This window comes from Mixophyes fleayi, chromosome 7 (assembly GCF_038048845.1).
Source record: "Mixophyes fleayi isolate aMixFle1 chromosome 7, aMixFle1.hap1, whole genome shotgun sequence".
NCBI lineage: Eukaryota > Metazoa > Chordata > Amphibia > Anura > Limnodynastidae > Mixophyes > Mixophyes fleayi.
The window spans coordinates 116182299-116195884 of record NC_134408.1 but is presented as its reverse complement, the minus strand read 5'-3'; the positions used below and the strand labels follow the sequence as shown (position 1 = coordinate 116195884).

The following is a 13586-nucleotide window of genomic DNA, read 5'->3' as shown; positions in this document are numbered from 1 at the left end:
TCACGTTAGTATTTTTTTTTTTAAAGGTACCCGCTCCCCCCACCAACAAAGATGGGAGCCATCAGGGTCAGGGCCTATAGGGTGATAACCTGATCCCTGGCGGGCCAGTTCAACCCTGTTCATATAACTGCACATAACCAACAATTACCCCCCTTTTAAAAGTGTGGAGTTCCTGTAGTATTCATATGTTGCTACATATGAGAGTTTCCCTTCATTGGTGAGGCACAGGTATGTTACCCTTAAGGTCAGAGTCCCAACATATACTGGTAGGTTAATGCTAGCTACTGTTTGAGTGAGAAAATTTAGATTGCAGGCTCCAATGTGGCAGGGCCTGACATAAACAAATACACATTCTTTGTAATATGCTGCATAAAATGTTGTTGCTATATAACTAAAGGTTATTATTATTATTATTAATAATAATAATAATAATAATAATAATAATAATAATAATAATAATAATCATTAAGGGTAGATGCAAACAGGCAACTTCATTGCATACAAAAAACTCAACAGCTCAACATTGAATTTTGTTCAGAATATGATTCTTACTAACATTTTGTAACCTTTTCAACTGGCCACATCTAATTTTGCCAAGACAAATAAAGTTGCCTCTAAACACCTCAGGTCTGATTCACGTTCAAATGTACGTCTATTTGTGCAGTGTATCGTGCATGAAATAGCTCTGTGCAGTTTCATGATATTCATGTCTGAGTGCAAATCACACTTATGACAGCCTACGACTTGAGGGACGGAGCAGGGTAAAGTGTGGAATAATGTAGGCCATGTACAGTGAGGACGTTCCGACGCAGAGGCAGCTGATTCTAGTCCCGTGTTTCTCATACGTATGCTTGGCTTCCAACTACAGGGAAGGTATAGTGTAAGTGTTGACTGATAGTAATGACAGTAACGGCATAGTCTTTTACAAACTACAGATATGCGTGCCACTAAATAGCACAGATAATGTGTATACAAGTAAGATAGACAGGGTCGCTGAGGGAGGAGCAGGAACCAATTGCCGGGGTCCCTGGCTTGCCTGTGTAGTGGGAGGAGCTTACAACCATGCGTGGTCACACCCCATTCGGCGGCTATGGAAAGGACGTTCAGACTTGAACCCACCACCTTTTATCTACTTCCTATGAAGGCCTTTATATCTTCTTTCCCATGAGATAATGCAACTTTCTGCATGCAAATGGTTGCTGTAACATTTGTAACTTTAACTCAATTGCTATATGATTTCTGTTCATATTGGCATTAGAACCGATTGTCTCTGTGCCAGAGCTTATACGACTGTTCTGTTAGACAACAGTAGGGTTTATTGTTTCATATCCCAACAGATTTTCAATGAGGAGCTTCTAGGAAAGGGATTCTTTAATGTTCTTCTGACTTCAGATATATCTAGGCTCAATATCTCTATTTAAAAACATAAGAGCAAATCATAATTTTAGACTACAAGCTGAGAAATAAGCATCACGGCATCTCAATAGTCTGGTGGCTACATGTGAATCTTTGTTCAAAATTGTGTTCATTTCATTATCATTTTTATGGTTTTCTTTGGTATGTTGTATGTAGGAGCACGACGTCAAGGAACAAAAGTCCCACAGTGTTTTCAGCAGTATATTTTATGCCAGAAATGCACCAAATACCCAATGCTGTAAATGGTTTTTATTACATTCTGTGTGGTCCCAGAAGGAAGACCCCATTAATGTGCCTAAGCCTGTTTCCTCTCTCTGTGCTCTTCTAATTCTGCTGCTGTTCTAATCCTGCTCTTGTTGACAGGAGACATTGGTGACCACAACATAGCGAAAGGAATTCAGCCCTAGATTATGAGCACTGGTTTATCTATCCACATATTTAGAGAAGTCCATTTCTGGACATAATACTGTCTGCACTGCCGTCACTCTTAGGGGTTGATGCAGAGTAAGTGCTATGCCAGTTTTTGTAGCCTGTCTTGTGAGACATTGCTCTGCTCATGCCCAGAAAAGTGGGTACACGCATATATCCATGCAGATTTGCATGATTCTGTCACATACGCCTGCTTGTCCCTGGATAGGAGAGATGGGGGCAGTCTAAAGTAGGCCGAGTACAGTAAGGGAGTGTTCTCGCAATTTGCAAACAAGTGCAGATTGGGGCAAAGACTATATACACCTTTGGGTGGTGGCCAGGGGTAGGTGCAAATAGCGGATGATGATGATAACTGTACCCAGCAATAGCCAAGGCCACCAGTAGGATTTTGGGCCCCAGTACATACATTCTTGGAGTCCTTTCCATAGCCGCCAAAGAGGGTGTGACCACAAAAGGTTGGTGGCTCCTCCCACTACACAGGCAGGGCCCTAAGGCAGCCCCGGCCCCAGTTCTTTGTACCTGCCCCCCCCACTTTAGCTTTCCTCCTGTGATTAGCATACAGTATTGTGATCTTCCTACAGTATTTGGTGATTTCTGTGCCGCTCAAGCATATAATAGTTTTGTTTGTTAAGCAAAAAAAAACTAATTAATACACGAGACGAGGAGTTGTTTCTGCTGTATGAGAGTGGTTTTAGCAGTTTTATTGATGTCTAGTAGTGAATGATTTTGTTGCATATGGATTAAATTGTTAAAAATGGCTCCCTCCTGAAACACTAATCTCACAGTAATGCTTTTGAGATTATTTAGGGTTGTAACTTAATGTATGACCTCCCATTGTGTGTAGATGTTGTCTCTACTTTTCTGAACACATTTTAATAAAGCATTACAAGGGGCAGATTCAATTGGCCGCAATGTTCATTTGAACATTGCGGCCGGGCTTTATTACCGTTTATACAGTAAAAAGTAACACTTACATTTCCTCGCACCTCTATGGTCACTACACAGCGATGTTTTGTAGAATTGAATCTGCCCCTAGGTGTCAGTAAAAATTGCTAGTTGTCAATAAGAACAACGGTAGTTTTAGGGTTGGCAACTTTTGACACTTTCAGTGAGGGACAATCACGTTCACATAATTCCACAATATTTATCAGGAATAGTATAATCTGACAGCTCAAACCAAAAAGAAAAACAAAGTTTTGTTTACCTAAAATATTCTTATAATTTAATACTCAAAAAACAAATAAAGGGGCTTCTTGCTATTTAAAAATTTTCAGGGTTATTTTGATGATTGTTTCTCTTGAATATCTTGATATCGCTTACAGCTTGTACATATGGGCATTTAAAAACTAAGCCTCATAAAGTGTAGAACTTGTACTTTGTCCTCACTTTTAACAGAGGGTTTAAAGCATATAAAATGCTTAACGGTTGATGACATAACGTCAAACCCTTCTGTCTTAACCCTAAACCTTATGTGCTATAAGAAAAGTCACCACTCCGACTTTTTGTTGGCAAATTAAACTCTTTTCTTTAAATAACTGCTATTATGGTTGCGAGGGAACACTGTACTGCCTTGTCTATCAGTAAGCGCCTCTAGCATTTGTATGTTAACAGGACAACCGTCCCCCAGGCACCCCGGAACCCGCACCCATCTAGGCTAAAGGTAATGCTCCGATGAACTGTGCATGCACCAAACCTCAAGTCAAATCTTCAAAGGAAATGGGTTCCAAAAGCCTGCTACTATGAATGTGCGCTTCACCCACCGTGTTTATCTTGTACAGTGTTCCCCTGCCACCTCAAAGCCGCACCAACGCGTGAATCCAAGGTCCGTGCTCTTGGATTTTTCCAATATACCTCCGGGGCTTAAACAGCACCCCTACAAAATACTACAGCCCGTGCTCCAGGTCAGCCCAACCTACATCCGGGGCTAAACCAGCACACATACCACGGCCAGCGCTCAAAATCAGCCCAACCTACCTCCAAAGCTTACACAGCACCCGTACCAATAATCAAGGCCAGTGCTCCAGGTCGGCCTAACCTAGCTCCGGGGCTTAATCAGCACCCGTACAAATACCACAGCCCGTGTTCCAGGTCAGCCCAACCTACCTCCGGGGCTTAACCAGCACACATACCACGGCCAGCGCTCAAAATCAGCCCAACCTACCTCCGAGGCTTACACAGCACCCATACCAATAACCAAGGCCAGTGCTCCAGGTCGACCTAACCTAGCTCCGGGGCTTAACCAGCACCCGTACAAATACTACAGCCAGCGCTCAAGATTGGCCCATCCTACCTCCTGGACTTACCAAGCACCTGTACCAATAAACAAGGCCAGTGCTCCAAATCGGCCCAACTTTCTTCCAGGGCTACACCAGCACACCTGTACCATACCACAGTCCATGCTTCAGGTTGGCCCAACCTACCTCTGGGGTTTAACATACATCCGTACCAATACCACGGCCTGCACTCGAGTTTGGCCCCACCTCTTGTCTTTGCTGCTTCAGCACCTCTCTGTGACATGACCAGGCCTTGCATCTTTAAAACAGAAGGTAACGAGACATCTCAACCAGAGAGCAAACGGATCCAGGAGTCGGGAATGGGAGGGATGGTATGCCTGTCCTGGAGCCAAGAGAGCTATTCCCACTCCTCCCAGTTCTTTTAACCTATTCCTCTGTTCCTTCCCTTATGACACGATCCCTGGTTATCACCACACCTTCTTGTTTTGTTAACCCTCCGTGAACCACACCATTATGTACAAACCCTCAGCTTTTATTTTCACCTTGGGTTAATTCATCCCTCAGTTCTATTTCTCACAGCTTCTGTGCAGTTTACTGTGTGTTTAATGAGTGCTCATAGAGAACTCCTTTATACTGTACCAAATGTTATTGCAGAAAGCATTGAAAATGTAGCTAACTGCAGTAAATGCTGGTCAGTAAGCTTGTGTATAGGTTCAGCTGGTAGCATTATTTTTGGGGCCCTATCATTAGGGGCAATTTTACTATTGTTCATGATGTGAGTTAAACAAGCTTTTGAGTGCTTTATCTCCAGCCTGTAAAAACTTAAAGTATTGTAATGCCATTTGTTTACATAGTTGTCTTTGTAAAGGTAGTTGGATGGATGGGATGTAGTCGAAATGTTGCCATTCCTAATGTTGACACCCTATCGTCGACAATCAGAATTTTTACAAAGTCAAAATGTCGACATTCAGAATGGCAACATGCTCATTATGTTGCCACAGTTAAAATGTTGACATTGTGACTGTCGACAATTTGTAATGTCGACAGTCACAATGTCGACAGAAACCATTAAATTTATAGCGGCAATGTCAGCACTACCGACCAGCACTAAATAAGAAATAAATAAACAAACAAGTGGCCCTCTGCTGGAACTACACAGAAAATAAATAAATAATACCGCACTGCATTAAAAAAATAAGTAAATACAATGGCAGTAAATAAAAATAAAAAAAAAACCAGCATGCCACCCACAAAGAGCTTAGCCAACACTAGTGCTGCCAGCCTAGGCTGGTACTAGCAAAATCAAGGGGCCAAAAAGCATGGGGGGATCCCCTCGATTTTTCTAGTATCAGCACTATAGCAGGGGAACCTGCAGTGTGTGGTCCCCCTGTCATAATGACAATTCAGCCCCAGGCTGGTCAGCGTTCCCCACAATAGTCCAATGTTGCGTGAACTAGGGGGCTTTTTTTATTTCCAATATACACACCACAAATTTTGCCTAGAGAACAAGTGTACAAGTCTTTTATCAAGAAGCTTCAGTTCTGTCAAGATCCTGAATTATGTAATTTAATTTTATATTTTTGACTATTGCATGCAGCTCAATATTAGAATGTATTTTAGATTTAGTGTCCCTTTTAAAAAGGAACACCCAGGAACAAAAACGAAAATATTCATTATTATATAAATTCTATATATATAAATGATATAAAACCAATTTTTGCTCCAATGAATGAAGATGTCACTTGTTTGATCTTCACTGCAGTCTAAATCTCAGATTTAAAAACATTATTTTTCAACTTTGTATCGACTTTGCTTTCTGTTACGGAAAAATCAAATGAGAACGGCGCTGTTTACTGACCGTTACTCTACACTTAGTGTCCCATGGCAGTAATGAATACAAAAGTTCATTTTCAAACCGCATATCTTTTACAAAAGCTAAAATGTGCATAGGGGCATATCCATGTTGTGTATTGGTTTATACAGCTGAACTTACTCAACTGTGCTGGATACTTGTCAAGGATGAAATACTCTCATCTATCAAAAGATAGATCTGTCTCTCTGAGTTATTGAAGGGTTTTAACCGAAATACATTTACAAATTGTGAGATTTGACTTCTCTTTGCACTAAAAAAGTCAGCTGGGAGCTTGTAAAAACCTAGAGAGTATACATTATAGGCAATAGGTCTGTTCTTTTGATAGTTGCCAAGCATCTGGATGTTTTTCTTTGGGTTTCCTTTTCCCAGGAAACTAGAATCTCTTAAGTACCCAGAGGAATCACTGATTCTGCAACGGGTCTGAGAAGCAGGATTCAGTGGTCACAGTTCTGTGTCCCATTTACTATTTGGAGACTGAGCTTTTTGCTGTAAGTAGTGTTCAACTCCCAAGTGACTGTATTGCATAATCACAGTGCAGTTCTGAGTGGAGGATATGAATTTCCAGTTCCTTCGAGGATAACTGAATACAAATAAATGTAAACCATTTAGCGACTTATTTGTATTGTTTTGTAGAACTTGTTTTCTTATCAGGATCATGTTATTACAATCAGAGCAACATTCATAGAGGGTACATAAGTAGTCATCAGATGGAGCCCATTCACATTAATGCATATCCACCTATAGACAAGATATATAGACTGTCAAAAGCCTTCACCATGAGAATCATCATCATTATCATCACCATTTATTTATATAGTGCCACTGATTCTGCAGCGCTGTACAGAGAACTCATTCACATCAGTCCCTGTCCCATTGGAGCTTACAGTCTAAATTCCCTAACACACACACACAGACAGAGACTAGGGTCAATTTTGATAGTAGCCAATTAACCTACCAGTATATTTTTGGAGTGTGGGAGGAAACCGGAGCACCCGGAGGAAACCCACGCAAACACGGGGAGAACATACAAACTCCACACAGATAAGGCCATGGTCAGGAATTGAACTCATGACCCCAGTGCTGTGAGGCAGAAGTGCTGACCACTGAGCCACCGTGCTGCCCCAAAGGAATATATGATGACAGATTTTCTATTCAGATGAGTTTTGGTAAAGACAAGAACAAACTAAGGAAATTCATCTGTCTGTCTTTCATTTATACAATAGGTCAATAGGTCAGTTTTTTGACATAAGAGTGATACATAACGGAATACATAAACAACTCAATAATATCATAGCGCCTCTAGGTATGGGAATCACATCGCAGTCGCTCTTTTGCATTTTTGTTGTTCAGCTTTAAAGAAGTATCACTTCATAATGCTAATTTATATTAGGGCACAAAAATGGTTCAGAAATTGGACCCTCCATATTTGTCCAAACTATGACCGTTTCACCTAAACCACACCCATATTTTGTGCTGGCACGTCCCCGAAAGTTACGTCTGCATTAAATGCAGATGGGTGATACAATTTCTGCTTGTCAGGCACACCTAGACACTTGTGAAATAGATCTACTACTGCTACTAGCTTCTGCCTTTGTCTATATATCTCTCTTCTCAGATGCCAACTTATTCCAGTCATCCTTTTTATTTGATTGGCTTTTAGACAAACCATAAAAACAAGAGCAAACACTGGGAATTCCTGGCATTTGTTTCAATCTTGTTTAGGCAAGTTTTCCCAAAGTTTCATTATAAAACACAAAGGGAACACGGGTAACACAGCGTTCAACAAAGAACCGCAGATAAAAAAAAAAGTTTTTTTTTAAACTCTGATTGGAATCTTATTTAACGCTGTGGGAATTCCATACCTCTCGCTTAATGCGGAGCGCAGTAAAAATATACTATGAATGACAGGGGTTGGAAGCCAGATGTTCAGCTACAAATCAATTGAAATTTGTTAGAAAATGCAATTTTGTTATTGAACTGCTTCTACAACTAAGATTAAATGTAATATTAAATTAATAACTGCACTTATAATTTGTATTTTTTAGCTTTGAATTCCACCTGCAATCAGTACATTTTGTATAGTCCTGAAATTTAAAGAGAAACTATTTTATCAGGTTGCAAAATTAGCCACTGAAATGTAGCAAATTACTAATTGTGCAATTAAAGAGCTAATATGAATTCCAAACTCCCCCCCTCTGGGGATAGCGGAGTGCTCAGCATGAGATGCTATGAGCAGCAGACCAGAAGAGACCTTTGAACTGGCCATTACCTCCTTCCACCAATTTTTACTTTTTGCTTTAAATCAAATATTTTTTTTTTAAATTGGGGACAAGTTGTGGCTGCTGTGCAACTCAGACATCAATAAATTTACATTTGATTGTTAAGAATCTGCTTTGTGGTATATCCTTGTATGTCTGACAACATTGGTATGTGACTATGTGTAGCATGGAGTATCAATAAATGCAGCACTGTGTTCCCCTAAGCTCTGAATAAATGAAGTCATTTCATTGAAGGGTTATAATAAGCACATAGCTTTTTAATAAATGCTGGGTACGAAGGGTTTCCTTACACTTGCATGCTATCTAAATGCCTTAGCAAGCAACAGTATGCCTTTTGTCAAGTTTCTAATATTTTCTGTCAAGAGTTATGTCAATTGTGAAGTACTGTGCAGTTGTTTCAGCTTTTCCACACTCAGTGTGGGGCCAGTGAGTGATAAGGAGGGTTGGATTGGTATTTCTGTAGCCACACCTCCTGCAGTTCTGCTTCTTGTTTAAAGGGTAATGTGTATTTTGTTAGCTGTAGAGGACAAATCAATGTGAACAGGCAACTTTCTGAAAGGTTTCAGATCTTTTTTTTTGCCATGGCTGTGGCACAGGTCTGGCCTGTGGTTGCTGTCCTACTAATGACCTCACCTGCACTATCTCAGGCACAGCTTTTTAATTGGCTTGGTTGGGGTGCAAAGCAAACAACTCCTGCAGCCCCTCCAAGCACACAACCTGCCCTTTTGACTACTTCTGCAGCACATCTTCCACCTGGTACAACACCTCCTGGAGAAAGGAACCTTCCTGAAGCAGTGACTACAGCAGACTACAAACCATCTACCTTGCTGTCTATAAAGGACCTCACACCTGCAAGCTCTCCATCATCAGAGCCTGCAGCTGCAACATCTTCATCCACAGTGATTACGCCTGTGTCTTCTCCATCTAATGGAACGTCTGTCCCAGCAGCTGCAACAACAGCCACCAGCGCAGTAACCACAAACCAACAGCATCCCGGTACTGTGACTTCACCAGTCACTTTGAAGAGTCAGCAGCATAATCTAACAGTGCCTACAACAGCCAGAAAGCCACCAGAAAAGCAAATCTTTAATATTTTTCAGATTCAGGAGGAAGAGCTGAATGTTGCATCTGATGCCCTGACTCCAACACCTACATCTAAACATGAAGTCACCTCTGTGCTAGAGAAGATTACAGAAAAGAAGAACATTGCTGGCGTGGGAGCTGAAATCCTTAATGTTGCTGAAAATATTAGAAGTTTTATGAATGGCTGGGAAGAAAAGCAAGAGGCTAACTTGCCGACCTCTACCGAGCATCCACCTGCTCATCATGAGTTGGGATCTGTGATCAATGTGACTGTGCAGGGTGATCAGATAAATGAAAGAGGCACAGGGCAGAACCAGGAAAATATCACAGACACACACAATCATAGTCAGCTTTCCAGCTCCAGTAATCAGACCTTAAACATCTCTAATCTGTTTTTAAGGAACCTTACATCACCTCAACCAGGTATTTCCTCTTTTCCAGTCTTCTCGTCAGTGGAGGCTGGGGCTACACCATCACCCAACAAATCAGTTTCAGGAAGCCAGAAGGGAGTCAATAATGTAGAGTCAGTCCCCAAGAGCAGCAACCTGGAATTAGATGGATCATCCTTACGTCCTGCCTCACTGGACTCGCGAGCCACGCACAAGGGTCACACAGGCAGCATGCGCAGTGCGATTCCGACGAAAATAACAGGCTCTATTGCCAGTGGCCTATCCCATTATGTACTAAATTCCTCAGAGGCAGTGTTACATATGAAAAATAATATGCATAATGATATTTCTGAGTCAAATCAGTCTGATGAGAGAATTGGCCTTCCTAAACATTCTGGGATAGCTGCCACTGATGATAATACTGCTGCTCCTAATACACATGTGATACATTCAGAGGGACATCATAATGCCAGTACATCTGATCCTGATTTACTAACCAGCACTAAAGCTTCTACCTCTACAGCTTTTAGAAATAATCGCACAAAGACTGCTTTTTATTTGCCCAGATTGACTCCATCAAACGCTCATTGCTTGCCCGTCCCCACCAATCTGCCTTTCTGCCACAAATTGGGAATTGAAACTTTTATGCTGCCAAATTATTTGAATCATACCAGTGTGCTGGAAATTGAGGCTGCTTTGCATGATTGGGAGGGGCTTCTTAAATCTAATTGTCACCGCTTCCTGGAGTGGTTTTTCTGTTTGCTACTGGTTCCAAGGTGTAATAATTCCTCTTTAGTGTCACCACCAGTCCCATGCCTGGGGTTTTGTAAGGCCCTACAGGATGCCTGCTGGGACTTTCTGAAGGGAGCACATCTCCCCGTGTCATGTGACTCTCTCCCTGAGGAGGATTCTGGGGCTTCATGTGTATATATTCATTTTTTCACAGGTTCAGAGACCATTGAAGTCTCTAATTCTTCTGAGTGGTCAGGTAAGTGAGTTTTCAGTAGTCAGCTGTCTGCAGAACATATTTGTTGAAAGGTCGTTTTCCTTTAAATTACAATGTTTGAACATGACTTATGTCACAAGACAGCTTGTGTGGTTTTCAATGAAAAGCTGATTATAAGAAACTCCTTCTTAAATTAAGTTTGCAGTTCTAATTACAGGGAAGTACAGTGCTCAGAAGATTTTTAACTTTTTCACAACTGGTTGTATATAGCTGCTGTTCCACCAGTCTGTTGCTTAAAGTGCAATGAATTTTTATAACTTCTAATCTGTGTGTCTCTAACAACTGTCAATGTTGGAATGTTTATATTCATTTATTTATTTTATGCTGTGATAGCTGGTGACTCATTCATTTTAAGGTTGTTGACCAGGATGAACAAGTGATATCTATGTATGATTGGTGTAACTGGGTGGACGGCAAACAGGAACTGACTTTATAGGAATTTAGCTGTATGTGAAACACTTCTTTCATGACACTCTCAACAAGACACCTACAGAGCTTTATGGAAGTTGTAGTCCACAAACATTTAGAGTAAAAGTAGCTAATCGATAACTCTCTGTGCTTTTAATGATTTGTATTTTGGCCACAGTGCATACTTACCAACCTTTGGTAAGTTCCTTCCGGGAGATCCCAGGCAGGGGGGCGTGGATTGTGGGCGGGAGGGGCGGGGCGCAGTAATTCGCATAATTTTGGCTCCCCCGTGGAAAAAACGACATTTTGTCGCCGGGGGGGGGGGGGGGGGGGGGGGAGCGCCAAATTGACGCGATTCACTGCGAAGAGCAGATGCCATATGCGGGATATTTGCCTGCTCGCCCGGGAGACCTCCCCGAATTTCGGGAGTCTCCCGGACATTCCGGGAGAGTTGGCAAGTATGCCACAGTGTTACAATAAACATACAATTAATATTAAGTGATCACTCACTTTGGTATCTCAGTATGGTCTCAGCATCACATCCTGGGATCTATTTATCAAACTGCGGTGTCAAACAAAATGCATCGCTGACAATCACAGCAATACATATTGAAACACCGCTATTATTTACTATGCCAGAGCTACACACCGGCAACCTAGGGATGACAGCGACCGCCGAATCTGAACTGTGCATGCCCGACTAAAGTTTGCATATGCACATAGGATTTGACCTGGATGGAGATCATACAAAGCCATTCTGGCTTCATTGGAGTCCCATAGACATAGGTAAGATAGCACCATCCAGAGATGGCGTTAGTTTGCAGCGAAAACGAATGCTTTCCACTGCTTAGTAAATTACTAACATCACAGTCCATCCATAGTTCTATGGGGACTGCGGTAGGCCACGAACAGTAGGTTAACGCAGGAGAAATCTCTGACTTCTCCTTCGTTAACCCATTCAAAAATTGTGCAATGGCCATTGTCCAGAGAAAATAGCTGTTTTCTTTGGGTTTACGGCTGATCGCATTGTCATAAATAGACTCCCTTTGTCACCAATGAAAAACATCCCTGTTTAAAATGCACCAGTTGCCTTAGCCCAGTAAAGACTTGTACCTCGGTGATGTCACAAGTTCCTAGTAAATTGATTGGCTACATTCTGATGACTCTTGTTGAAATAACATCTGCCTTCTTTTTTTTGGTAGCAGTAGGTGCACTCTAAAGGGCTAATAACAGAGAACAGCAGCGATATAGCAGTATTGTAAGAGTCCGGCATCTTATGTTTTATAATTTGGAAATCTAGTCTTTGGACTGGGTCTAAGATTTATTCATATTTACCGCCACAAAAACAAGAAACTACATCTGTAGAAAAACTTAATTGGGACCTTTATCCCAATCTATGTTAAACTGAGGGACAGAATGATTTGTTATATATGTGACAATGTACTGCCTACTTTAAATTATGTGGCTTTTATAAGTCACATAGGAGTTCAGTGACCATATAAAGGAACAGGGCTGAAGGTTGTTTCATACAGGTCACAGCAAACCAAGGTGACTTCTAATATCTGTAAAAAGAAATGTAAAAAAAATACAGTAGAGGCTTCTGTTAATATTTTTATAGACACTAAACTGATGACATCATAACTCACTATTAATACAAATATGATTGACAGGATATACTTTTATAAAAACTAAATATACAGATTCAACAGGCGCACTACTCAAAGCATACATACCCAAATAATGCTAAAAAGACAAGTATGCACAAATAAATGAGAGGATAAGGTCTGGTTCTTTCTCTAAACATCAAAGGACAAATCCACCAGCCATGTCTATATGTCTCTATAGTCTGCCTTAATCAGCTACCACATAATTTTACTTAGTAATAAAAGATTAATCAATAATACAGAATATAAACGTTACTCAACTGTTGATCGATCACTTCTTCAGATTGGTATGTTATTTAATCATCATATAATTTTGCTTGTATTCTCCGACAAACACCTCAACAAACCGTCATATAAAATTATCTATAAAACACAGCCAAATATAAATAGCTACAAAAGCCACAAAGCACTAAGGGATCTGTGTAACAAGACCCCTTCGTTATGTATATTTTCTGTCACTTCTTATTGCAGTGATAGAAACTCATTAATCATACAATCTGGGGAAAAATTGTCTTGGGGGCAGCTAAACAATGCTCTGCTCTCAGAGGAGTCCATAAATACAGCAAAAACTCTATTGATAAATACACCCCTAAAGTACATAATAATATAAAAAGTTTGGTATTACAAGCTGACCACACACGTGATTCTTTAGGAGCCCGTAGTGGAATTTATCTATACATAAATTAATATATGGTATACCAGCAGAAAATAATGGTGAAAGGCATTAACAAGCAAATAAGGTTTGTCTTTTAAGTCCAGGGGTAATTGTATGAAGCCTTCTAAAAAGGAAAAGTGAAGGTGTTGC

At 40.8% G+C, this 13586-nt stretch overlaps 1 protein-coding gene across 3 annotated transcripts in view; it reads left to right on the top strand.

Annotated features, from left to right (window-relative positions):
• The window catches only part of COL18A1 (collagen type XVIII alpha 1 chain), a 129187-nt gene that overhangs the window by 55910 nt on the left and 59691 nt on the right, over window positions 1–13586 (top strand). The window contains exon 1 of one of the 3 annotated variants that reach the window (XM_075180481.1): window positions 8751–9737. The exons of 1 other annotated variant lie outside the window; for it this stretch is intronic. In XM_075180481.1, coding sequence (XP_075036582.1) covers window positions 8813–9737 — 925 coding nt within the window. In that variant the 5' untranslated portion in view covers window positions 8751–8812. Of the gene's footprint in view, window positions 1–8750; window positions 9738–10021; window positions 10692–13586 lie in introns of those variants that run through there. One more of the 3 variants, XM_075180482.1, reaches the window with a different exon arrangement.